At 43.5% G+C, this 27,028-nt stretch overlaps 1 protein-coding gene across 1 annotated transcript; it reads left to right on the forward strand.

Moving 5' to 3' along the window:
- Positions 1-26,566, forward strand: PARP6 (poly (ADP-ribose) polymerase family, member 6). Its single transcript, XM_006866523.1, has 23 exons — positions 1-264; positions 3,309-3,512; positions 4,164-4,241; positions 5,363-5,457; positions 5,904-5,964; positions 6,181-6,271; positions 6,704-6,770; positions 8,021-8,170; positions 9,287-9,497; positions 9,958-10,011; positions 13,028-13,123; positions 13,864-13,956; positions 14,749-14,874; positions 15,830-15,895; positions 16,832-16,899; positions 17,933-17,981; positions 18,231-18,340; positions 19,205-19,277; positions 19,961-20,030; positions 25,096-25,175; positions 25,549-25,612; positions 25,810-25,894; positions 26,194-26,566. Exons 2-23 carry the CDS (start codon positions 3,510-3,512, stop codon positions 26,294-26,296), a joined length of 1,893 nt encoding a protein of 630 aa, XP_006866585.1. The 5' UTR covers positions 1-264; positions 3,309-3,509; the 3' UTR covers positions 26,297-26,566.
- The last annotated feature ends 462 nt before the right edge of the window (positions 26,567-27,028 follow it).

A 27,028-nucleotide genomic window follows, 5' to 3' on the forward strand; every position in this document is an offset into this window, starting at 1 on the left:
CAGCAGAAACCAAGTAACAACAGCCCTTGGAGAAGGGTTAAGGTTTTCTTGACCACTACGGTGACAAAGACCTTAAGAAAGTTGGTACTTCTGGCCTACGCTGCCATCATCCTACCATCCAGCCCAAGACGGCCCAGTCTGGACATTAGTGCCTCCCTCTTTATTCTTCTGAGATCATCCAGATCCGCACGTGACTGTTTCTTTTCAAATTTCACAAATCCAGCCCTCAGATCTTCATATCCTGGTTCTCAGTCTCCCTTGAAGGTGAATGGAATCTCGATTCTCAAACTTTGTTTTTTTTTTTTTTTTTAAATCATTTTAATGTATGATTTAGTGTGTGTATTAGTTTTTTATATGTACCTCTCATTTGGCTTGAGGAACCTCTTTACTTAGTGTCCAGCAGAAGATTCACTTATTCACTCATTCATTCTATAAATATGTGCTGAGAGACTACTGTGTACCCGGCACTGTTCTAATTGCTAAGAACAAAGCCCTTGTCACCAAGGAGCTTACATTCTGATGGACGATTGTGATAATAAACTTAAATATGTTGTATGTTAGAAGGCGGTAAGTGTTCTTGGGAAAAGTAAAAATAAACAAGGACGGGGATAAGTATGTGTGTGTCAGGTGGTTGTTTTATTTAGGATAGTAACGGTAACATTGGAGTCCTGGTATGGCGCTGTGGTCTAAAGCACTGGACCCCAATGTCAGTTTGAACTACAAGGTCGGTAGTTCAAGCTCACCAGTTGCTCCTTGGAAACCCTATACAGGGTCGCTATGAGTCAGAATCGAATCAACAGCACTTCACAACAACAATAAAGGTAACGTTTGAGCAGAGGGAAGAGGTAAGGAGCTAATCATGTAGATAATAGGGGTGCAAAGCATTCTAGGAAGGTGGAACAGCAGCTGCAAAGACCCTGAGATGGGAATATGGGTAACATGTTTAAAGGAGAGCAAGGAACCCACTGTGGAGTCTTGGGGATAGATGTGACTTTCTAGGGAGAGCGCCTGTAAGAGTAGCTTCTTTTTTTCTCTCTCCTAACTTTATATTATGAAACTTTCCAATTATACACAGAAGTAGAGAGTGTAACAAACTCTTACATACTCATAAGTTTCATCAGTAATCAACATTTTGCCTATTTGTTTAATCTGTTGTCTTTGGAGTCCTGATGTGGCGCTGTATGATAAGCACTGGACTGCTAACCACAAGGTCCGTGGTTCAAGCCCACCAGCCACTCCTTGGAAATCCTATACAGGGTCGCTATGAGTCAGAACCAACTCGGCATTTAACAACAACATTTTCTCCTTTTCATTTTTTGTGGTGCTACAGTAATTTGTTTCTTTAAGTTTTGATTGTGAATTGAGTGATAGTTTACATGGGAGAACATCAGCTTTTACATTCATCCTATCATATTTCATTTCATTGCAATGATTACAATCCCCTCCATGCATCATCATTCAACAGCATTTGCTTCCATTCCCTCTGTTACTTTTGTTTTGTTTTTTGGATGTACACTGAAGCACTCAGGAAAATATAACCTTTCAAACAACCAAAGGTGCTACACCCCACAAGCCTTCCCCTCACCCCCCAGCCACCAGCACACAGCCCCTCTCCCTCCCTGAGTCCAGAGTCCCCAGGTGCTCTCCACATCATCATCATCATCTCTGCCTCCATCTCTGGCGTCACTACTTCTCTGATAGAGTCCCGCACTCCACTCTTCTCCCTTGATAGTCCCAGGTCCTTTGCTCCTGGACATCAAGATCAACCACTCCCCTCCTTTTGTTAACCAAACGTCTACCTTTTACAGGAATATTTTTGCCTGAGTAGTATGTTAAAGCAAATCCCAGCATGGCATTTCATCCCTAAAATCTTCAGACTCACATTTCTTCTGCATAGTGTTTAAATCGGTCAGGAAGTACTATCCACTGGAGGACAGCTATGCTGAGTTTGCCCTGGCATTGTGCCTTACGTCCTTACCCCAGATCAGTTACCAGACTTCAGGTGGTATCTGAGAAACAGACCACACACCCTTGTAACACACAAGGTTCTCAGATTGCATCATGCATTAGAATAATTTGGAGGGCTCCTTGAAAGTAGAGGTTGTGGAGGCCCCACCCCCTTGGAGTTCTTATTCAGTAGGCCTGCAAATTTGCATTTCCTAAAATTCCCAAGTGATACTGATGTTGTACACAGATGGTTCCACAGACTGCACTCTGAAAACCACTGCTCCAGAAACCGAAGATTCCGTAGAACCTCATTAGAGACCAAGAACTTCTGTATTTAAGACTAGAGTGGGTTAGGGTGAATTATTTGCAGAAACAAAAAGGCCTATAACTGGTTTTTAATTTTTACTTCAAAGAAAACTTTTAAAATTCAAATTTAATACATGGGCTCCATCCCCATGAAATTGAATTAATTGGTGTTGAGTTGAGCTGTGCATGGGTGTGTGCTAAAAGTTCCCCAGGTGATTATAATACATAGCTATGCTCGTGACCTACGATATAGAGAGTAACAGAAGGCTTTTTAAACTCTCTCTTAGGGTAACATTTGCCACTCCCTGCTATTAAAAGCCTTCATAAATTTGGCAGATGATTTTTTTTTTTTCTACTTAATGTGAAGGCTTCTGTGGCTAGTGTAGGGCTGGATGTCCTTAGAACTAGATGGGAACAGGAAAATGATATGTAAAAAGGTCTAGGAAGTTAGTCTTTTTTGTTGGGATCATTAGTACATTTTTATTTTAGAGGTAGGTTCCCAGTTGAGTCCAGGGCATTATTTTGTCCATAAAAACTCAGACCATGGCTACCAGAGGATGTTCGTTGTTGCTGGGGAATTTTTTAACGTAGCGTGACTGTCATATAGAGAAAATGAGTCAATCTGGAGAAATGACTAGGCATAAAGAGTCCAGAAATAATCTCAGATTCTGGTTCAAAACGCTGTCAGGGAGTGGTACCGTGAAGAGTGTTCCAAAATGTCGAGTAGCACAAGCATCTGGTTTGGCCACATCTGCCCGCTGGCTCCAGGAGGTGATGCTGCAGTGTGAGCTAGAAAGAACTTGGGACTCTGCAGTCATGGGTCAGATGAGTGCAGACATGTTCCAATGTCAACTCTCAACATGAACTGCACACTACAGTTCATTATCTTCCAAAAGCTTTGTGTGTAAGTATGTGTGTACATACATGTAAGTATGTTTATGGGCAAGTTTCTGCACACACGTATAATGAAAGTGTATCCTCAAGTCTGTGTGCCTGTTTATATACCACTCCGTTCCTAAATGGTGAGGAAACCAGCTGTTATCTCCTTCCCACAGGACAGTGACTCGTTACCAACGCAACAGCAGAGACTGCCATCTCCATCTCCAGCAGATTGCCAGTTAGCCCGTGACATTGCCTCCTCGTTTGTCTCCCTTTGTGGCTTCCTAAATGCCCATCTTGTTGGCCTGGGTTCAGCTGGTGGTATGGAGGGGTGCTGCCTAGCACTGACCTGGGAGTTTGAGTGACCCACTGACCCAATGGTGAGAACTGACTGCCCACCTGCAATGAGAGTTTCCCCTCTCCAGCTTTATCATCCCTGGGGTAGAGGGGACAAAGCGCAGATCTCACCCTTGCCTGGTGTTGTCCCTCCAGCCCTTTTAGAAGAGGGGTGGTTGTTTGCAGTTAAAGGAAAGAGAGGGGGCATGGAAACACTATTACTTGGTGGGCTGGAGGGACGGGGGGGATATGTGTGTATATGTGGTTTTCCTTTGGAAGAAATGTTAAGTGTGGTAGAAAGAAAGCTTAGGTGTGCCTGGGAGCTGCCTTGGATGGCAATCCTAGGAGAGGCCTGTTTGTATTAGAACCCAGGTATGGCTGGTAATCAACCTGGACACTGAAATTGAAGTCTTCTGTATCCTCCTCGTGCATACTGAGCCTTAAGAAGGCCAGAATTGCCTACTGTTTTACTCTCCATCCCACCAAGTTAGAATTAGGCCATGGAGATTCAGAAAGAGCCTGAGACCCTACCAAAGGGGGAAGTAATGGATAGAACAGAATTAGAGCTTCAGTTACTCTATCCCAAGGAACCGTCTCCCACTCTTTGTGGGTGCCTAATTCCCATCTTATCATCCTACCCCATGCCTTGGGGGAGCAGGACCCTAACAAGGGTTTGTATTATGTCTCATCACTAGGACATCAAAGGCCAGTTCTGGAACGATGATGATTCGGAAGGAGAAAATGAATCAGAGGAGTTTCTCTATGGAGTTCAGGTGAGGCTATTAGCTGTGCGACCCTTGCTGGCTGCTCTGGATGTGTACTTCTCTTTGGATGCCTTGGGAGTGAATGAGGTGGTTCTAAAGTAGAGATGAGTTGAGGATTTAACTTTGGTGTGGCCTGAGCTTGTCGGAGCTGATCCATGTCCATGCTGCCTGTGATTCATATCTGTCCCAGGGCATACCATAGTCTGTCCATGGAGGCTACCCATATGTTACTAGTTAGAAATAAGTATTTTTGTAGTCTCTCACTATTGTTGTGTGCCGTCGAGTCAGTTCCAACTCTTAGCAACGCTGTATAGGGTTCCCAAGGCTGCAGAGGGTTTCCTCATCTTTTTCCTGCAAAGCAGCTGGTAGATTTAAACTGCTAACTGTGGTTAGCCCATTGTGGAACGCACTGCGCTACCAGTGCTCCTTTTCCCAGCACCCAACCCAAAAAACCCACTGCTGTTGAGTCTGTTCTGACTCCTAGTGCCTCTACAGGACAGAGCGGAACTGGCCCTATAAGGTTTTCAAGGTGGTTGTGAATCTTCCATAAGCAGGCAGCCACAGCTTTCTCCTACAGAGAGGCTGGTAGGTTTGAACAACTGAACTTTCAGTTAGCAGCAGAGCACCTGACCACTGTACCACCGATAGTCCTTTCTCACTAGCCTGTGGGGGTCAGTTCATTCATTAGGTTCAGACTCTTAACAGGTTATCCTGCCACTGATTCCTTAATGCCTTCACTACCCAGTTCACAGTCCTAAGCAGAAATGTCAGGGACACTCCAGACAGACACAATTGGAGTTAAACACTGTGCTTGTCAGCCTGTTGTGAGTTCACATAGAAGGTACACCTGAGCAGCCTGAGTCAGAGAGGAAAAACTGCAGACCTAAGGATGCAAACGCCTCAAAGACTGCAGTTGCTCTTCAAGAACATCTTAAGTGTGATGATGGGAGGGAAACTGGTCTCAGTGAAACTCCCACTTAGAAGCACCTCCCAGAGCACCTTCCAATAGGTACGGTTCATTTAGTCTGTACTAGGTTTGATTTCCCCTGTTCCAGGAGTCGCCCATGTTCTTTTCATCTTTCATCCCTTTCTTTCCCACTCCCTACCACCACATTTTGCCACTGACCCAGGGGAGCTGTGCAGCTGACCTATACCGACACCCACAGCTTGATGCAGACATAGAAGCCGTGAAGGAGATCTACAGTGAGAACTCTGTGTCCATCAGGTGGGGCTCCACTACAGGGATGGCAGGGCAGCAAGCCACTGCCATCTGAGTTGTTAAAAGGCTAGAGGACTATTCTGTTTACAGTGTGCTGGGGGTCTGTGGGCATAGATAAAACAAAAGCATAATGATAGTGGGAGTTGCTCAGGATACGAAGCTTGCCTGATAGGAGCCAATGGGCAAAATATGGCCACTTTTCTTAGAAAGTCCCTCTAACCACTGTCCCCTCTAGGCTGATGGTTTCACTTTTGAGGCAAGAGAGGCTTTAGGCCTAGAGAGTATCCTGCTCATGTGAGTGGTTTGCGGCTTTCACTAAAAGCTTAGGTAGATGTAAGAGTACCTTCCACCCTGCCTTTCCTTCTCCTCAGGTACAGGTCTCCCTTCACCTCAGTTTATGTTCTTTCTTCTCCCTTAATGATTCTCACCTGTGTTCACCTATGTCTCTATAGAGAATATGGAACCATCGATGACGTGGACATTGACCTCCACATCAACATCAGCTTCCTCGATGTAAGTGGTGCTAGTACCCGCCAACAACATAGCTAGCTGGACTGGTGGATTTTGTCATGTCAGCCAGGAGTCTTATTCCTGAGTGCTGTCTTTAGAGCACATATTCTCCATCCGTGTCTTGTCTAGACCATCAGTAGATAGTGTGTGTCATATGGGGAAATCTTAAACCAGTCCTCTCTGCTGCTAAACTTGTAACTGTTTCTCTTACTCTTTTAGGAGGAAGTCTCTACCGCCTGGAAGGTCCTCCGGACAGAACCTATTGTATTAAGATTGCGATTCTCTCTCTCCCAGTACCTTGATGGACCAGGTAAGGGCAGTGATTTTGGTCAGTTGGGTGCTCTGAACATGAGCTAAAGTCCTCAGTTAACTTAAGTAGAGAAAAACTAGGAAGAAGGCCATTGGTAGGAACTTTTAATCTTCTGGTGTTGTGTCTTCATCCTCTTTCATTGGATGGCCATCCCCTAAAGACTTTCTTGGTTAATGCAGTTGTTTTCTCTGATACGCAGATATCATTTATTCCTCCCCTCTCTCCACTATTTCCTACTGAGGACATTTGAACTAGTCAGCTCTTCAAATCTCCCCTCTGTCTGGTGATATTGTCTTCCTTCACTTGTACTGTTCACAGTACCTGCAGTTACTATTTTTAGAGTCTAAGGAAACTGTTCCATGGATCTGTGCCTTCTAATTTCCAGGAGGATAGAGATGTGTACATACTAGGAACTTTCTCTTCTTTTTGCAGAACCGTCAATTGAGGTTTTCCAGCCGTCGAATAAGGAAGGGTTTGGGCTAGGTCTTCAGTTGAAAAAGTAAGAACTTTGATTTTTCTTGGTCATGAACATGTGAGGAGAAGATATGAGGGGACTTCAAAAAGTTTGTGTAAAAATGGAATTAAAAGATAATGGAATTTTTCCATAAACTTTTTGAAATCCCTCCTCTATGGGGATGGACAGGCAGGCCCTTGGATGGATACTAAATTTTATACAAAAGTATCTTTCTGTGATATGCCTAAGGAAGGCTAAAGTAGATTTGGGGGCCAAGGTTTTGGTGGTAGGAGGGGAAGTCTGTGGTTCTTGGGTATCTGGCTTTGAGGTGTCCTGGAGGTGAGAGGAAGGAGGCCTGGTGGCACAGTTGGCTGCTAACTGAGAAGTTAGTGGTTCAAACCTACCAACTGTTGTGTGGGAGAGAGATGCAGCTGTCTGCTTTTGTGGAGCAATTCTCTGTCTCATAGGGCTGCTGTGCGGAGTGCAGATCTGACTGATGGCTGTGCATTGGGTTTGGCTGGAGATGAAAGACTCCTCGCTGCTTAGATGAGAGGCTTGTGACATTTCCTCTTACAGTTTCTCTCAGAGATGACTTCATTTCATTGGATGTGTACACCAAATGCCTTACTAAGTATTGGGTATATACATAGTGATATGAAGCATACATTCTAACCTCAAAAAAGTTTCAAATCGAGTCTAGCAGATCCATGTTCTAATACGAAGGGGCAAAACTTTGTGGAAAAATGGAATGGAAAGGTAATGGAGTTTTTCCTCAAGCTTTTGAAGCCCTTTCATTTAAGTGACTATGTAAGGTTTAGAAAGAACACAGAGAAAGGAACGACTCAGTCTAGTGACAGGTGGAGGAAGGCTCTGAGTGAAAGAATGAGAGGGAGATGATGAATGGTATTCAGAGATGGATGAAATCTATCCATATAGACAAGATTCCGAGAATGTGTTACGTTGGCAGAGGCACAGTCGGTTAAGCAGCATGTGTGTAGGGCACTTCCGGTAGTTCCGTATTGCTTGAGTATCCAAAGGGAGGAGTCCTGGTGTGGCGCTGTAGGAGAAGCACTGGACTGCAAGGTTGGGTTGAATTTCTAGGTCAGCAGTTCAAACTCATCAGTAGTTCCTCGGAAACCCTGTACTGGGTCTCAAGAGTAGGAACTGACTCAGCAGCACTTCACAGCAACAACAGTGACTAATGACATTGAGCAGCTTTTCATGTGCTTAATCATTATTTATTGACCAATTTTCCTGCCTGAGCTTTCCTAAGCCTATTCTTTTTGATTCCTCAGGATCCTGGGAATGTTCACATCCCAACAATGGAAACACCTCAGCAACGATTTCTTGAAGACCCAGCAGGAGAAGAGGCACAGTTGGTTCAAGGCAAGTGGTACCATCAAGAAGTTCCGAGCTGGCCTCAGCATCTTCTCACCCATCCCCAAGTAAGTGTTCTCCTAGGAGTTGCAATCTCTAATTACCTTGATGGTGGTGGTGGTTATGTGCCGTGAGGTCAGTTCAGCCTCATAGCGATCCTGCATAGGGTTTCTGAGGCTGTAAATCTTTATGGGAGCAGAAAGTCTCATCTTTCCCCCACAGAACAACTGGTAGTTTCGAGCTGCAGGTTAGCGGCTCAACTTGAAACCACTACACTATGTCTTCTCCGTCACCCCATCATCTTGAGCTCCTAAACGTATCTATCTTTGTTCTCTATCCTCTCTTTGTTCTCTGAATTCTGTATCTTTAACTGGTAACACTACCCATGTGGTCTTGTCATCTGCGTGTCCTTACCCTTCTACTCTTGACCCCATTGTTTATGTAAAACACAATACCTAATACACAGTGTGTATTTGGAGGAATGTATTCTGATTACTCTATCTTTTCTTTCTTTGGCTAGCATCCCATTCACCAACCTAAGGAGACAAAGTGAGAAAACAGACACTAATTCCTCCTTCTTCTGCAAGGGTACATTCTAGGTTCTGGAGTAAATAGTGTTCCGTTCTTTGACCCCAAGTTTACATGGTGGTTGTAGGGTGCTTTTTGTTTTTTTCTTTTTACCTTGTTGCCTTCTAATCTTCCTAAAGACAGATGTAAACCCAAGTGGCAGATATTGACTGTTGAGTACTAAACAGATGACTCTGGGGGGCACAGATTTTCAGTTTCACTGACACAACTATTGATAGAGGTGATTAATTTTGCCTAGCACAGTGTCTAGTACTTTATAATATATATATATATATATATATATATGCATCTCCTCTCCATAGGGTCATTTCATACCCAGCCTAGATGTCAGAGAATGATCTAGGTCCTGCCTCTGCCTGCCCTACAGGGACTCATTGTGAAAACTACACAGATAAGAACATAAAAATCACTTTCAGATGCATGATCTACTTTTCTTGACAGTGTTTACGGTGCAGTGGAACGTTCCTTAGATGAAAGTGTCTCAGAGACTTGTGTCACGGTACCCATCTAGTTTTGACCTCTCTTAGCTTCAGTCCTCGTCTAGGGCTCATGCTGGATCCTCAGTGTCATCACTGCTCATATTCTGTCTTTCCCAGGTCTCCCAGTTTCCCTATCATACAGGACTCCATGCTGAAAGGCAAACTGGGGGTACCAGAGCTTCGGGTTGGGCGTCTCATGAACCGCTCTATCTCCTGCACCATGAAGAACCCCAAAGTGGAGGTGTTTGGTTACCCTCCCAGCCCCCAGGCAGGTCTCCTGTGCCCTCAGCACGTGGGCCTCCCTCCCCCAGCACGGACCTCTCCTTTGGTACATGGGCTGGGGAGGGTTTGCTGTGGGCATTAGGAGGGTGGAGTGCAAATACGGGACCATGGTTCCTCAAAATAGGCTGGGAGGATGGTTGTCCAGGGATGTACCATGAGTCGGGAGCAGGAAACATACCAAACTCGTCATTGTTCACAATGTAGGCCATGAAGCTGAGAGTCTGGGGATGGCCAGGGATGATTTTATTCAGTTTTGGCCTAGGATAGGACTTGGTAGTCAGCTGCTGCACTAACATGCTCCACCTGCCTCATAAGAGGATCAAAGGCAGGTGGGTCCTTTTCCTTTGAAAAATGTCTAATGGTCGTCTTTCCAGCTTTGGGATATCTTAGGTTGATTTCAGACTAGGGCTCAGCTACTTTTGGGGAAACTTAGGTGGTGGGTATAAGTGAGGTCATCTAGACCCCAGCTTCATGGGAGGCTCATGGGGTCTTTTTACTCCCCTCAGGTCAGTGGTCACTGCAAGAACATTCCCACTCTGGAGTATGGATTCCTCGTTCAGGTAACTCCAAAACCCTTTCTCTGCTGTTACCTGACCCACCTGATCTTAAGTGGGTCTCTTAGCTCGTTAGTCATTTAACAAATGCTTCCTGTGTTGCTTTGCTCCCAGAACTACTGTATGGAGAAAAGACAGTCCAGTTGCCATACTCAAGAACCTTACAGCATTTTTTGTAAGGACAGTACTTGTAGACCACCTGTGATCAAGTGCCAAATAAGGCACTGCAAAATTTAAATGTCTAAGAGTCTTAGTGTGTGTCTGTAGGGTAAACACTGGACTGCTAACCACAAGGTCAGCAATTCAGACCCTACCACTCCTTGGAAACCCTATACAGGGTCACTGTGAGTCGGAACCGACTCAACGACACTTCACAACAACAGATATCGAGATGAGAGAGAGGGATCGACAGTGATGTCTTTACAGTCCTGGACATCTTTGCTCAAATGGTCCTCCCTCAATTGTCCTCACAGACCTCTTGGACTGCTTGCTAACTACTGGCTACTTGGTTCTTGTTTTCATTGCTCTGCCACCTCTACATGCTTTCTGGCTTATGTCTCTGTTGCCTTTGTTCATGCCATTGCTTTCATCTGCCTTCTTCTCCTTATCTGCCTATTGTAGTCAAGGCTCAGGTGCCCCTTTCCCTAAAATATTCTGTTACCCTCAGTGTACTAGCTGAAAATGACCTCTTTCTTCACTACTTCTTGTTATATATGGCACCTATATGTCATACCATTTGCTGCCTTAAATTGTTCAGTGTGTTTTCAGTGAAGGTTTACAGAGCAGTTTAGATTTCCATTCAACATTTCTATACACGTTGTTCAGTGACATTGGTTACATTCTTGACAATGTGTAAACTATCTCATTTCCACTCTGATTATTCTTATGTCCATTGATCTAGTTTCCTTGCCCACTTATATCTTCATCTTTTCTTTAAAGTAATTGACGTTTGGTCTCATATAAACTGTAGTTAATATTCATGCATGCCACATCTGTTCACGTTTAGGGTCTTAGAAGACAAAGGCAATCTTTTATATATCATTACATCCTCAGGAGACCTTTCACAGGACTGGGTAAACAGTAAGCATTCAATAAATCTTTATTAAATGAATTAACAAAACACTTCATGTGTCGTTCAGGTAACTTCAAAAGCCTGTTCAAAAGTATATGAAATAGAAACAACTGATTCCAATCAAAACACAGCTGATTGGAAAAGCCATGTTAAGGCAGTGTTCGTAAAAATGCTTTAGGATACCCATGTGTGAGCTGTGGATTTGTGCTATCTTCCCAGTGGATAGGCAGATTGCTCTAGGTAGATGAAATGACTTCTCAGGTGCCCTTGTCACCTGATATGTGGGGACAATCTGTAATTACTGCGACTACTGTTAATAGTTTCATGAGCACCTATCAACACATAAAATACTTTCATGAAGTCATCTCTTTCCTACCAATATGCCCTGAGGTGACTAGCACCCTACTTTATTTTGCAAATGCCCATACCTACATTATGCTTTTATTATACAAATAAAAAATGCAGTCTTTTATTTAGATGATTTGTGATTTGAATTTTGTATTTGTTACTTGTTTTTCATCATTAGCAAGTTTATTTAAGTTTGTGTATTGTGCTATCATTTCACACATGTTTTGTTGTTAAGTGCTGTCAAGTTTGTTCCAACTCACAGCAACTCTGTATAGGTTTCTGATGCTGTAAATCTTTGCGGGAGCAGAAAGCACCTCTTTCTCCTGCAGAGAGGCTGTGGGCTCAAACCACCAATTTTGTGGTTCACAGTCCAGTGCTTATCCTACAGAGCCACTGCACTCCCACATTTCACAAATATACCTATTGAAAACATACGTATACTTTTTCATGTGAATTGAGTGAAGGTTACAGACAAGATCATCAGTTGTATACTCTGCAAATCACAGACTTTGTTTCATCTCAATGATTGCAGTTGCCTCAATGTAACATCACTTATCTCACTTCCTCACTCTGTTTCTTGTTTTCACTGCTCCTTCTTTCCCAGCTCTTCTGAATTTTGTCCATAGGTAAATGCAGCCCTTTTGATCCTAAAAGGTTAACCGTTCTATACTGTGTAACCCTCTGTGCCACCAGGACTGAACCTCACAAGTGCTGTCCTTCCTTTTATACCTATTTACTGCTTGACTGAAAATTGAGCTACAGACCTTACTCTGTGCAATTACAGACTTGAAGAGTGACCATAATCTTGAGGTTCTGCTGGTGTTTTTAAAGTTGTCGTTAAGTGCTTTTGAGTTAGCTCAGACTCATAGTGATCCTGTATGGGGAGTTTGAACAGCCAACTTTGTAATTGAAACCAAACATTCCGTCCAGTGCTTATCCTACAGCTTATCCTTACCCTGTTTTGTTTGTTTGTTTATTTGGTTGTTTTTATGATTTTGAATTTTGTTCCACGTTTTCTCCCACTCTACCTAGAATCCTCTAATGTGATCCCATTCAGAGCAGTTGATAATGATAGTCAGGCACCATCTAGTTCTTCTGTTCTCAGAGTCATGGACACTGCTGTTCACATGATCCATTAGTCCATTGAACTAATTGAATAATGCATCACTTTGTAAAGAAGAAACAAAGCTCAGGTTAACTGACTTGCCCAAAGTTATATAAAATATTAAGTAGAAGAGGTGGAATTTTAATCTAGTTCTTTTAAATCTAAGGTTATGGCTGCGTTTGTATTATTATTATACAGTCTTGGAGTCCTGGTGTGAACTGCAGGATGAGCACAAGACAGCTTAACTGCTAACTTCAGAATCATCAGCTGCTTCTTGGAAACCCTATACCGGCTCACTATGAGTCAAAACCAACTTGACAGCAGTCAACAACAATAGCAGCAGCATGTAGCCTTAGCTTTGCAGTCGGGCCATCAAGAATAAATCCGGCCCTAGGCATGGCACTGGGAAGAAGTAAAGTAGCTGGCAGTGATGCTCAGGTTTAGTTCCCATATCTGCCTAGACGTCCAAAAATAAATACAATCTGTTCTTTCCCCAGATCATGAAGTATGCAGAGCAGAGGATTCCGACCTTGAATGAGTATTGTGTGGTGTGTGATGAGCAGCACGTCTTCCAGAATGGTTCCATGCTAAAGGTGTATACCTCTACTCTGTTACTGTCTTCCTTGGGTCCTTGGCCAACACCCCTTCACTTGTTCCTTTATTCCTTCCTTCCTGGGTCTATGGTAAAGGTAGAATTCTGACCGTACTCCTTGAGACTCTAGGAATAATTGCTTGTCTCTGAATCTTGATGGTCCATTAAGCAGAAATGAGAATGTGAGAGTATTTCTGAGTATACAGTCCCCACCTTGCACTGGGATTAGATACTAACCAGCCTGATTGCATCTGATGCTGTCCTCGAGGTGGTCCAGGTGGGTAGACAGACACTGAATCATAATCACAGTGCATATTAAGGATGTAGAAGAGATGCAGGCGGTGGTGTGGAAGCTTAGAAGAGAGAGCATCTGACTTGTAGGGAGGTCAGGGAAGGCTTTAGAAAGGAGACAGTATTCTTTAATGAGTAAGTCATTTTAATTGAGATTTCACTTATTTACAGAATAGCTTGCTTCTGGCATGTTGTGTGTCAGCAAGTTCAGTTGTGACGCATAGCAACTCTGTACAGGATTTCCCAGACTGTAAATCTTTACAGGAGTAGAAAGCCTCATCTTTCTCCCTTGGAGCAGCTCAACCCAACGTGTAACCCATTGTGCCACCCAGACTGCTTCTGACTTAGAGTCCCAGGCTCCTACCTTGTTCTAGATTATCCGTCTCTCCTGAAACACCTTCTTATTGCATATCTCCCCCCTCCCCCATCTGTTTAATATGTCCCATTCAGCCAGCCGTCTGTACTCGTGAACTCTGTGTTTTCTCCTTCTACACTCTGGGAGTCATGTCGGGAGCTGCAGAGGAGGTGGCCACTGGAGCAGAGGTTTGACAGAGGGAAAAGTGGCTTGGGAACTAGAATCAAGAAAGAAAAGGAACTCAACCATTTTGCTCCTTGTAATATACAGAGAAATGCCTTTATACATAAGGGTTTCACAATATTATTGTTTGTTATAGTAAAAAAAACAGTGGGTACAACTCCATCTACAGGAGACTCAGTTACAGAAATTTTGGTATTTTCTTTAAGCAGAAATACTGTACAACTGTTATTTATGGATAGAAAATGATGAAGTTTTCTGAAGTTAAAAATCCATTGCAGTAGTCTGTATAGTACAGTTCCTTTTTTTTTCTAATTGCCTATGTAACCTGTTTCCATAGGGAAAATGGAAGGATAATAGCATCAAGTTTAACAAGCTACCGATAAGGAATGAGATTTATTTGAAGGTTGTTTTAGTTAAGTGCTGTTGAGTCAGTTCCAACTTATATTGATCCTGTATAGGGTTTCCAAGGAGCAGCTGGTGAGCTTGAACCACTGACCTTGAGGATCAAACTGACTTATTAATAGTCCAGCGCATTAATCCACAGCACCACACTAGAATGGTGTGGCTGGTGGTAGGGGTGGTAGGGGTGATTTTTGTCTTTTCCTTAATCACTTTGGTTTAATTTTAATTTTTAAAATGCATTTGTATTTTCTGATGTTAAAATCACCAACATTAGTTATTAAAAAGAGTATCAAATGTTCTGAGACCCTGGAAGGTAGATCTGTGCTGGATACTTTGTAACACCCAGTATTGGGAGATCACTTAGCTTCTGCTCATTTACTCTCTTTTCTTCTTAGGTGGTAGATCTGCTGGTGGCCATGTGCAGGGCAGCTTTAGAGTCCCCTAGAAAGAGCATCATCTTTGAGCCTTATCCATCCGTGGTGGACCCCACTGATCCCAAGACTCTGGCCTTTAACCCTAAGGTACGATTGCTTGGGGAACAAAATGGGGCTAAGGAACAGAAATCGTAAACGATAATGGGAGAAATGGGACATCATTCCAGTGCGCACACTGGCTTGGAATAAGGAGGAAGAAATGGAATGTCTGGCTGTGGGTTGCGACTCTAGAAAGAAAGCAAGAGCCTGGGGAGAGTAAGGAGAGTAAGAGTAAGCTGTGTTATGGAGTTTAGATAGAGAGGGTGGACACTACAGTACCTTGCCTCCTGGGAAGTGAGCAAGTGGGTCACAGAACGTGACCTCTTAATGGATGCGAACTCGTACTGGGAGAGAAGACCCTATGCTCTGTGTCTTGAAAATTCTTGAACCCTAGGATACAGCTGTTTCTGTGAATAAACAGCTGGGATTGTCAGAAGAATGGGAGAAGAATTAGTATCTATTACACTGATACATTCTATTACAAAGAATATAGTCTTTGAGCCAGAGAAACCTGGGTTCCATTTGAGGTTCTGCTGCTCCCTAGCTGAATGCATTAGGTCACTTAACCTTCCTGAACTTCAGTTTACTTTCCTTCTCTGTAAATAGGGAGTAGCGTGTTTATCTTGTGCATATAAAAGTGAGAGAATTTGTATATGTAAGGAAGCCAGCACAGTAGTAACTTGCTGTTACTGTCCTTCCTATATATGGGCTCTCTACATAACGTTAGTTATTTCGTTTAATCCTCAGAGCATCTCCACAAGGGTGGTACATATTGTCTTCATTTACACACAGGCTCTGAGAACTTAAGTAACTCACCCTAGTACAGAACTAATATGTGCTTCTCAGACTGTCTGACATTAAAGTTTATGTTCTTTCCGTTACCTACTATGCTGTTTCCCTTTGGCCTAGGCTGCTTTTGGAGACCGGGCCCACCTTTTTATTTTGTCTTACTCTCCTCTGCTTTTCTTCATCTGGTTCTTCTCTTCCCATTGATTCCCCACAGAAGAAGAATTATGAGCGACTTCAGAAAGCTCTGGATAGTGTGATGTCTATCCGGGAGATGACCCAGGTATTCTGCCTTCTGTCTGTCCCCTGCCCTCTGCATGTCCAGCTCAAGTGTCCTATTATGCTTGGGATTCGTGGGAGTGGGGTGAAGATTTAGAGATGCTACTCAGTGTCCTCACTGTATTTTTTCTAGTCTTCCCTCTTTAACCTTCCCAGTCCTTGTTCGCTGTTTTGTTAGCTGTTACCCCTTCGTCTCTTCACTCTTAATGTCTCTCTCAACCTTGTACATTTTTGGCTAATTCCTTCACAAGTTGTTGATATTAAATGTTTTCCCCATAACTTTTAGGCAAATAGAGAAGGGAAAGGCCTCTGCTCTGGGTTGGGGGCTGGGGTGCTCGAAAGTAAGGAACTAGACCCAGGGGCCTACATCTTCTATCCTTCTAGGGGTGGGGCAGCCACATGGAGCAGTGACCATCCTTTGACTCAAGGCTGTCCCTCAGCAGACTTCCCCACCCCTCATCTGCAATCTCTGCATGAGTAGACATTCATTTGTACTCACATTTACAGGTGGGCCTCTCCTCAGCAAATCCTATATCTCACACTTCAGATGAACACATGTGGTACAGCTAGAGGGGTGAGGTACATGGCAGAGGACTCTGCTCTATGTAAAGTGTTACTGCAGGATTCCTTAGCTTAGTGTTTCCGGGACATTGGGACATTGGTTTAATTTCTTTTTCAATTTACAGTCCACCTTTTTAGGGCTGTAGGAATTGCATAAAATGAGGGAGACCCACCTGCATGTTGTTTTGTAAACATCTTCAGTCATTTTCATATTTATGAGTTCCCAACCTGACTGGGGCTCCTTGAGGGTGGGACCCCTACCTCCTCTTGCCCCCATGTGACCTTCAGTGCCTGGCCCCGGGCCCTGATAGTCAGTCTGTGGAAAGTGGGAGGGTCCCCACCTCTCCTTAGAGTTCACCTCACGGCCATTGTCTTGCAGGGCTCCTATTTGGAAATCAAGAAGCAGATGGACAAGCTGGATCCCCTGGCCCATCCTCTTCTGCAGTGGTATGGATAGAATGACTCCTCCTGTCCTAGGGGGTTATTGGACAGGGAGCCTATACCTTCTCTTACAGGTTGTTTCAACATTGGGACTTTGTCTTGACCTTCTATTTATACACTTAGTCCTGAGAAGGACTCAGAATCTGCCAAGAACCCACAGAATTCGATATGATGCCTCAAGTTCTCTTTAGGTGTCATATGTTTTGTAGGTTTTTTGAATGCTCTTTGCATGTAGGAATTAATACTATTTTATTAAACTAACTTTTCTGTGTATTCAGAGGAGTCTCTCTTCCCCCTCCCCCTGCACCCTTGTGTTCCTGTCTCGGGGCTTTTCCCTGATGATATAGAATGTCCAGAACATCAGGCACTGTTGTTACTCCCTTCTAGCAAATATTCTGAACATTCCCTCTGCCCTCTACCCTCGTCTTCCTCTCTCCCTGATCTTGATTTCTTTCTGTCTTTCTAACATAGCTTTCCCCTCCCGAACTGTTTACCGCCCTCCCCCCTGCCCTTAGTCCTTAACATCAATACTTTATGTGTGCAATAACTGCTGTCTGTTAGCATGAGAAATGGCCAGGCATAGGACACCTAGGGTGGTGTCATAGGTACATGGATGAGGCACAAAATGTCAAGCTATCTACTGTACGATAGTGCTCCATACTGAGCCCTCAATACTTCTGTTCTCTCCTGCCCTCGGAGTTCAGTCTAGTTGCAGCCCAGTCTGTCCCTGACTCTTCTAAGAAGTTTGTTCTAGTTACTTTTGTTTGTTTCTCCATCTCAGACAGTAATTTTATGTCTATTCCTTCTTGAGCTCCCCAGTAACTAACTGGTCTCTGGATAGAACCTTCCATTTTACAGTTTTATACACAAGCACTACCACTCACAGGGAATGTCCCAATAATGACCTCAACATTTCACACAATTCAGACAGTTCTGGAATCTATGCTTGTTCTCACAGGGGTGATAGGGATGTTTCTGCTTCAGGATGGCCAAACCACACACTTATTCTGTCCTTTTCCTTTTTTCTGTTTCTTTTTAGGATCATCTCTAGCAACAGGTCACACATTGTCAAACTACCTCTCAGCAGGGTAAGTGACCATTCTCCCTCTAAACCCTAGTGTTTCTGGTGAGCTGAGGGTGGGACTCCTAACCAGCTAGCCACAGTGGTGCTAGGCCTACCTGGTGGGCTCTGTCCATCAACCATAGTCTTTGGACCTAAGCGTAGTTTGTTTATCTGGGGCCAGTGTAAGTCAGAGTTGCTCCCTGTCCCCAACCCTTCCCTCCCTGATCTCCATTTCTGTTCTGTTTTCCTGACCCCACCCCACCCTGGGCAGCAGCTGAAGTTCATGCACACCTCACACCAGTTCCTCCTGCTGAGCAGCCCTCCTGCCAAGGAGGCTCGGTTCCGGACCGCCAAGAAGCTCTATGGCAGCACCTTTGCCTTCCAGTGAGAGGGGTGGAGATGGGCTGGGGGTTGGCTAATCATGTAGCAGGCTGGGAGGACAGATGACCTTGAAGCATAGGTTTTACTCATAGGTCTGCATTTATCAACCCGTGGGCAGCTGCTTCTTAACTACAATTGTGGTAGGTGCTATTGAAGATAAAATTCCACAGAAGATAGTCTTTACTCAAACTACTAATGATGTCATTGAGGAGAGATGACATTTACATTAAAAAAGATGTGGTTGAAGGGACAGGTTCAAAAACTATTTTAATGTAAAGCTAATGGTGGTAGTGGTGGTTATGTGCCGTGGAGTCGGTTCCGACTCATAGCGACCCTGTACAGGGTTTCCAAGGCTATAAATCTTTACAGGAGCAGAAAGCCTTTATGCTTAATTGTGGATAGGACAGTGAGGATAAAAAGGTATGAAAAGTAACTGGGAGTGGTGATACCCTTTTCTTAAAATAGAACATGAACAAAGAACTAGAAGCCCATGATAGGCTTATGTTGCACATCCTGGTGATTCCTGGACAGCTGCATGGAGCAGCCTGTGGCAGAGTTGAGTCTGAGATGGATTTGTTGAATTTGGAATACCAGCAGAGCAGACAAATGAAAATACTGAGCCAACAGTTGAGGATTTGGGATGGGACTAACAGAAGCACAGAAGAGAATGGGCCTGACATGAGGATGTAGGGTTGACCACACAAGTTTTGCATGCCGTGACTATATCCATGTGCATACCCATCGCTAGGACAATCTGTCCCTCTTCATGTCCTTTGTGGGTGAACGTGGTGGGAATGGCAGCCTTGGAAGCTGCTCCTGGGAACCTCGTACCATGAGGAGACATGTGTTCTACTGTCTACCTTACAGTGGGTCCCACATTGAGAACTGGCATTCGATCCTGCGTAATGGGCTGGTCAATGCATCCTACACCAAACTGCAGGTGAGGCTGTGCCCTTTTCCCCTTTCTCTCTACTTCCCTCCCTGCCCCGTTCAATTTGGGGCAATGCTGCTCTGGAGTACTCAGCTCTTTTTATGTCTCCATCTTCAAATCTAGCCTGCCTTGGGGGCTCCCCTAAGGAGGAAGTTAAAACTATAGAAGGAATGTGGCTGTGGTGTACTTGGCTGGACTTCGTTTCTTGTGGTTTGGGAACGGGAAGGTAGCAATAGTCAGAAGTATGGACTTTAAGATTGTACCCCGTGTTGAATTGTTAATTGACAGAGCTTTCTTATTTATACAGTTGTTTATTAAGAGTGTTGACGTGGGAAACTGTCAGAAGTCTGATATTACCCCTAGGCTCTGTGGGATCCCAGAGACTGAGTATTATCCCTCCTCCTGGCTACCTGTTCTGTAGTTCCTCTTTTTTTAAGGGGAGAGGATAAAGGACTCTAAGGGACTAAGTGTTTGCTACTCCCCACTCTCCAAGGCATCAACACCTAGTATTTCATAAGCAAAGGGGCTAGCTAACCTGTGTCTACTTCTCAATCAGTCTGCTTTCCAAGAGTAGGCATCTAGAGTGTCTGAGTCAAAATGTAGGCAGAGGGCTGCATAAACCATAAACTGCTAATATATAGCCGTGGGGGTGGCCCAGGCTTATGTTGCTCATCCTGGTATTTCCCCGCAAGCTGCATGGAGCAGCCTATGGCAAAGGCATCTACCTGAGCCCCATCTCCAGTATTTCCTTTGGATACTCAGGTAAGACATACTATCTGGCCACTTGAACTTTATTTACGTTACTTCCATTTTGTGAACACATGATCTGTGCTGCTTCCTCCTCCCCATCTCATGGAGATTTGGTTTATGTCAGTGTTCTCCTCCATCATGAATGCATTGTCTGTCTGTATGTCTGTCTCTACTCATAAGAAATGTAGATTTTTTTAGTAGATGAGACCAGTTATCTTCCTTTTTCATGGGAATGGTTTTATCTGTTATAGGAGCTTAGCCCTTGGAATGGATTAGAGACTAATTTGGACATGAAACTAGGTTTCTTTGCAGACCACAAATTTGATATTAACAACAGGCCGTTGTGACTGATTGTGCACATGCATGCTCATTGCATGTGAATTTAGTTTAATACATCTGAATGCCTGAGTGCCTTACATTGATTTATAGCTTTTGAGACATTGTTCTTCCTGTAACTCATCCTTTTATAGTTTAAATTGTTTATAATCATTAATAAGGCCTAGATTCTAGTTAAGAAATAAGTTCAGCTTTTTCTGGCTGAGAAAACAAATCTGACTTGGATTTTTCTAAGTCTTCCAGGTTTATGTTTTCGTTTCGTCTTGGTCTGATTTTGTTTTTGTACTATACAGCTTGAGGGATATGTGCTAGATTCTCTATAGACTTTGAGGAGACTTCAAAAAGTGAAAGGATAAATTCCATTATTTTTCAATTCCATCTTTTCATGAACTTTTTGAGACTCACACTGGTTAGCATTCTCTAGTAATTGTAATTGTTAAAAAGATAAGAGAGACCACAGAATTAGAAAAGTGTTTACTAGAATAATCCAAACAAACTAGAAAAATGAGAATAATAAAATAAAAACTAGTACAATAGATAGGAAGAAGCCAAAAGATGGTTCTTTTAAAGAACTAATAAAAAAGAGAAGCCCTGATTAGATTGATTAAGAAGAAAAAAAGCACAATTAAACGATCTATCATGGATACAAAAAGGGACATAACTACATATATGTTGTTGTCAGGTGCCGTCAGGTTGGTACTGATTCACACTGACCCTGTACACAGCAGAAAGAAACACCTCAAAACTGTTACTACATTGAGCCTGTTGCTGCTGCCCCTGTGCCAATGCGTCTCGTTTGGGGTCTTCTTCTTTTTCGCTGAGCCTCCACTTTACCAAGCATGATGTCCTGACATGACTGGTCCCTCCTGATAATATGTCTGAAGTATGAGAGACAAAGTCTCGTCATCCTGGCTTCTAAGGAACATTCTGGCTGTACCTCTTCCAACATAGATCTGTTTGTTCTTTTGGCAGTCCATAGTACTTTAATGTTCTCCTCCAACACCATAGTTCAAATGCATCAATTCTTCTACAGTCTTCATTATTCATTGTCCAACTTTCACATGCATATGAGGTTATTGAAAATACCATGGCTTGAGTCAGGTGCACCTTAGTAGTCAAATTGACATCTTTGCTCTTCAACACTTTAAAGAGGTCTTGTGCATCAGATTTAAGATTTACCTAATGCAATGCATCGTTGGATTTCTTGACTGCTGCTTCCATGAGTGTTGATGGTTAATCGAAGCAAAATGAAGTCATTGACAACTTCAGTCTTTTCTCCATTTATAGGGATGTTATTTATTGGTCCAGTGGTGAGGATTTTTGTTTTCTTTACAATGAGGTGAAACCCATCCCAAAGGCTTTGGTCTTTGACCTTCATCAATAAGTATTTTCAGTCCTCTTCACTTTCAGCAAACAAGATTGTATCATCTGCATATCACAGGTTGTTAATGAGTCTTACTCAAATTGTATAATCCATCTTCTTGGATTATTTGCTCAGCATACATATTGGATAAGTATGGTGAAAGAATACAACCCTGACACAAACTTTTCCTAATTTTAAGCCATTCAGTGTTACCTTGTTCTTTTTGAACAACTGCCTCTTGGTCTACGTACAGGTTCCTCTTGAGCACACTTAGGTGTTCTGCAATACTCATTCTCACCCATGTTGTCCATAACTTGTCATGATCCACACAAACAATTGAAAGAAAGCCTTTGTGTAGTCAATAAAGCACAGGTAGACATCTTCCTGGTATTCTCTGCTCTCAGCCAAGCTCCATCTGTTATCAGCAATTATATTCCTTGTTCCACATCCTTGTCTGAATCTAGCTTTAACCTCTGGCAGTTTCCTGTTAATGCAGTGTTGCAGCCATTTTTGTATTATCTTTAGCAAAATTTTTTACTTGCGTGCAATATTAATGATATTGTCCAATGATTTCTGTGTTCAATTGGGTCACTTCTTTTTGGAATGGGTACAAATATGGATCTCTTCCAGTCAGTTGGCCTTTTAATAGCTGTCTTACCAATTTCTTGGCATAGTTGAGTGAGTGCCTCGAGTGCTGCATCAGTTTGTTGAAAGATTTCAATTTGTAGTCCATCAATTCCAGAGCCTTTGTTCCTTGTCAATGTCTTTAGTATACCTTGAACTTCTTCCTTATCATTTGGCTCTTGATCTTATGTTATCACTTGAAATGGTTGAACATCAGATATTTCTTTTGACTACAGTGACTGTGTATTCATTCCTTCTGTCTTCTTTTATGCTTTCTGCATCATTCAATATTTTGCCAATAGAATCCTTCAGTATTAGAGGTTGAGGCTAGAATTTTTTCTTCAGTTTTCTCAGCTTGAGAAGTGCTGGGTGTGTTCTTTCCTTTGGTTTTTCTAACTCCAGGTGTTTGCATATTTCATTATAATATTTGACTTTGTCTTCTTGACCTGCTCTTTGAAATTTCTGTTCAGCTCTTTTACTTCCTCATTTCTTTCATTTGCTTTAGCATCTCTGTGCCAGAGAGCAAGTTTCAGAGTCTCTTCTGACATCCATCATGGTCTTTTCCTTCTTTCTTGTCTCCTTAGTGACCTTTTGCTTTCTTCCTATATGATGTTCTTGATGTCTTCTCATAACTCTTTTCTAGTTTTTGGTCATTAGGGTCTAATTCATCAAGTCTGTTCTTGAGATGATCTCTGTATTAAGGTGGAATGTGTTCAAGGTCATATTTTGCTCTCCTGGACTTGTTTTAAGCTAGTGATATTGAGCTTTTCTAGTTTCTTCCCACATAGATTTGATTCCTATATATGCTATTTGGTGAGTTCCATGTGTATGTTATAGTTGTTAAGTGCTGTTTAGTTGGTTCTGATTCATAGCAACGATGTATAGGGTTTCCAAGGAGTGGCTGATGTGTTTGAACTGCCAGCCTTGTGGTTAGCAGTCTAGTCCTTACTGTACAGTGCCACACCAGGACCCTTTTGTATTGTTTTAAAAAGACATTTGCAATGATTAAGTTGTTGGTCTTGCAAAATTCTATCATGAGATCTGCAGCGTCATTTCTATCACCATGTTTTCCAACTCTGGGTCCTTATATGAAGACACTGGCTGAGACCCTATGTCAGTGTGGCCAGGGCAGTGTGCAACAGGATAGACCTAGGGTAAGATGTACGTTATCATTAAGGACCATATCTAAAAGCAGCCATAGAATTCGATTCTTCTGTCTTACCCTTCCATCTGCTTCCTCACAGAGAGAACCTTGAATAGGAGTTTATTCAGAAGCTTGTCACTGAGATACTCAGGCTGGAGAAGATAGAAACAAGGGTGGTGTCTATCTTACCTGTAGGAGGAAAAGCTTGGCAATTCAAGCCTTAAGGCTTTTGCTGCCCTGAGGTTTGTTCATGTCATTAATTCATCAGGAGGCTTCAGAGGGAGTGTGGGACAAATTGACCATCTGAGCAGTGGACAGTGTCAGTCCAAAGACTACCACCTTCACTGCTCACTCCACAGTGGTTTTCACTAAGCCAGGTGTTGAAGCAGAATCATAGTAATAGAATGTTTGTGATGGAGTCATGAGGTAGCCCCCACTTAGTGCTGCTCATGGCTTGACATGACCTGCATTTCCATCTCTTTGTGACAAGGCCGAGCCTGTGATAAAGCTGCGTGTGTAGTGTGGGAGTAGGCCCCACCTGAGCACTGTTAAATCCACATAACGTCTAAAGGGCTACAAGCAGTGCGGTTCAGGAGGGAAGGGGAGTGGAAGTTTACAGGTTTGGATTGGGTGGGAACTGGAGAGAATCGACACCTCTCATGTTAGGGAGGGCTTTCTGAAGGAGGTAGGCTTCTTTAAGATAGTTGCCATTCTGATTACCTATAGAAAATTATTCATCATTTTCTGTGTTTACTCCTTTGTCTTTTGAATGACACTGGTCAGTTTTTATGTACCTTTGAGACTAGAGCAGATCTGACTTACTCTGCTTCTCTCAAACCCACCCCTCCACCCCCCTTACCCCCATTGCCCCCCACGCCTCATTTCATATGGCTCTGGCATTTGATACCAGGTGTTAGCTAGAGTGCTCTCCTGGCCCCCTCATTTCATGTGTTTTTCTCCTATCTTAGACCCTTCAGTGTTTCCCTGCTCCCTTCAGAATAACCTTAAGTTACCTTGACATGGCCTCCAGAGCCTGCTTCCTGTGATCCTAGGCTTGTGTCTTTCTGGCTATCTCTCTCCACTCCTCCGCCATGTAGACTAAAACACTTAGCTTTATCTTTCCTCCAGACTAATGTGTCCTATTACCTCTGCCCATAATACATTCTAATGAATGAACTCTTCCTAATCCTACAGTTCTCAGCCTTGCTGCCATTTCTACCAGGAGACTGTCCACACCCCTAGGCTAGGCCAGTTTCCCACCTCTGGCTGACAGTGCTGTAGATGCTCTATATGTTCTCATCCTACCTCAAACTGACTGCTACTGTCTTCTCCCATGGAGCACCTAGTGGGTTTGAATCCCTCATCTTTCAATTAGAAGCCAAATGCTTAAACACTGTAACACCAGGGCCTGTTGACCCTTACAATACTGTATTGTAATTATTTTTTCCTTGACTATAATTTCTACCAGACTAAATTCCGTGAGGGCAAATTCCTGTTTTATTCACTGCTGTGTTGACAAGTGTTTGGCTCAGTGCCCAGCACATAGTGTACTTTGTTAACTATTTGATGCCAGAATGGAGGAATGAACTGGCCTTATTGTTCTGTGACAGGAATGGGAAAAGGACAGCACAGGATGCCCTCCAAGGATGAGCTGGTCCAGAGATACAACAGGATGAATACCATCCCCCAGGTATTATTGACTCTGCACTAGTGAGACAATAGCCATCTTCTGGGACAAGTTTGGGAGAATACTGAGATGGGTAGGGAACCAGTGATGGGAAGGGAAGTGCATAGTTGAAGCTCATTTGAAGGAATCGGTTATGTTCTAAAGTGAACACGGTTCTAAGGTCATATGTGGCCTCAGTTGTATGTAGGCAGGGATTGAGTTTAGATTCAGTAACGTGAAAATGTAAAGATGGAAGCTGTAGACCCATCCATACTGATTACAGAAAGGCAAACTTTGTGGTGTCTGGGTCCCAGGATATCCCCACCCCAACCATTACTAACTAACTAAGGAAAAAGGAAAGCTCTAACCGTGTACCTGCCTGTGCTCTCCTTTCCAGACCCGATCCATTCAGTCCAGGTTCCTGCAGAGTCGGAATCTAAACTGTATAGCACTTTGCGAAGGTAGGTAGTTCACCCAGCCCGCTTCTCTTGGTCCCCCACATTTTTTTTTTTTTTAGTCCCCCACTTTTACTTTTGATGTAACTCTGGCACAGAATCCAGCCAAGGGTGTGGGAGGTCTGGTGAAGCATCATGTCCTCTCCACTTGGACTCAGTGACTTAAGGATTCTGTCTGTGGCTTCCGGCCTCTTTCTTCCCAGTGATTACATCTAAGGACCTCCAGAAGCATGGCAACATCTGGGTCTGCCCTGTGTCCGACCATGTCTGCACACGGTTCTTCTTTGTGTGAGTCTAGGCGGGTACCCTGGGGATTAATTCAAAGAATGAAGGTAGGGATATCATGGGGTCTGAGACAGCATTTCTCTAATCTGAGATTAGCCCATGACCTCCTGAGTGTAGTCGGTGCTTGAACAGAACAGGGTCTGGAGAGTGAAGGCCAGGTAACCTGATCCCCTTCCATCCTAAAGAGCTGCCAGAAAAGGCTTTTAACTTCTGAGATGAGAGAGCCACACTTTCAAATACAGTCTTGCATGATTCTTTTGTTGCTCTCCCTCTTTGACTCACATTTCCCATGTCTTTGGCAGATATGAAGATGGTCAGGTGGGCGATGCCAACATTAATACTCAGGACCCTAAGATACAGAAGGAAATCATGCGTGTGATCGGAACTCAGGTTTACACAAACTGAGGGGGCCCCAGCCCTCGTGCCACCCTGTTCCCCCAGGATCCATCTGCCCTTATGGAAGGGCTCTCAAGAGCAGTAGGTGAGGCTGCCCTGAGGAATCGAGGGGCCATTACCAAGGGACAGGAAAAGGATAGAAGAGGTGGCCTCATGGTTGAGACTGACACAGGAGCCACTCCACATGGATGGCCCAGACTGACCCCAACCCTGGTTCTCCCAGTTGACATCACCCTGTTTGTAAATAAAACAATAAAATGGAAGGTGCTGTGGATTGGATATGATCACTGTGGTCTGACTGGCCTTGGCCCAGCACCTACTTGAAGCCTTGCAGAGGGCTGGGAGTGGGGAGAGTGGAATATCCTGAGAGTTGGAACTGTGTTTTTTGATTATGTCAAGACTGACTCCATCTTGTGTATTGTAGTACTGATGTGTCAGCATTTCTATCCATGGAGTAGATTAAAAAGGGAAATGTATGTAAATGAAACCAACTGAGAAAGTTATAGAGTAGCACTGATGACTATTTGTCAAGATTTAAAAGGACCACTGAGGCCCAAGCAGATCAGACTTCCTAGCCCTTAGGGCTCCTGCTCTCTTCACAAACCTGCCCAGTCTGTATTTCAGGTCTGGGCCCCTGCTCTCTTCCTCCCAGCTATATCTTTTCAATAAATGAAAGGGAAGAGAGCTGGTGCTTGTTGTTAGCTTCGTCTCTAACCTAAAGTCTATAAAGAAACCCTAAAA

This window comes from Chrysochloris asiatica, unplaced genomic scaffold (genome assembly GCF_000296735.1).
Source record: "Chrysochloris asiatica unplaced genomic scaffold, ChrAsi1.0 scaffold00092, whole genome shotgun sequence".
Lineage (NCBI taxonomy): Eukaryota > Metazoa > Chordata > Mammalia > Afrosoricida > Chrysochloridae > Chrysochloris > Chrysochloris asiatica.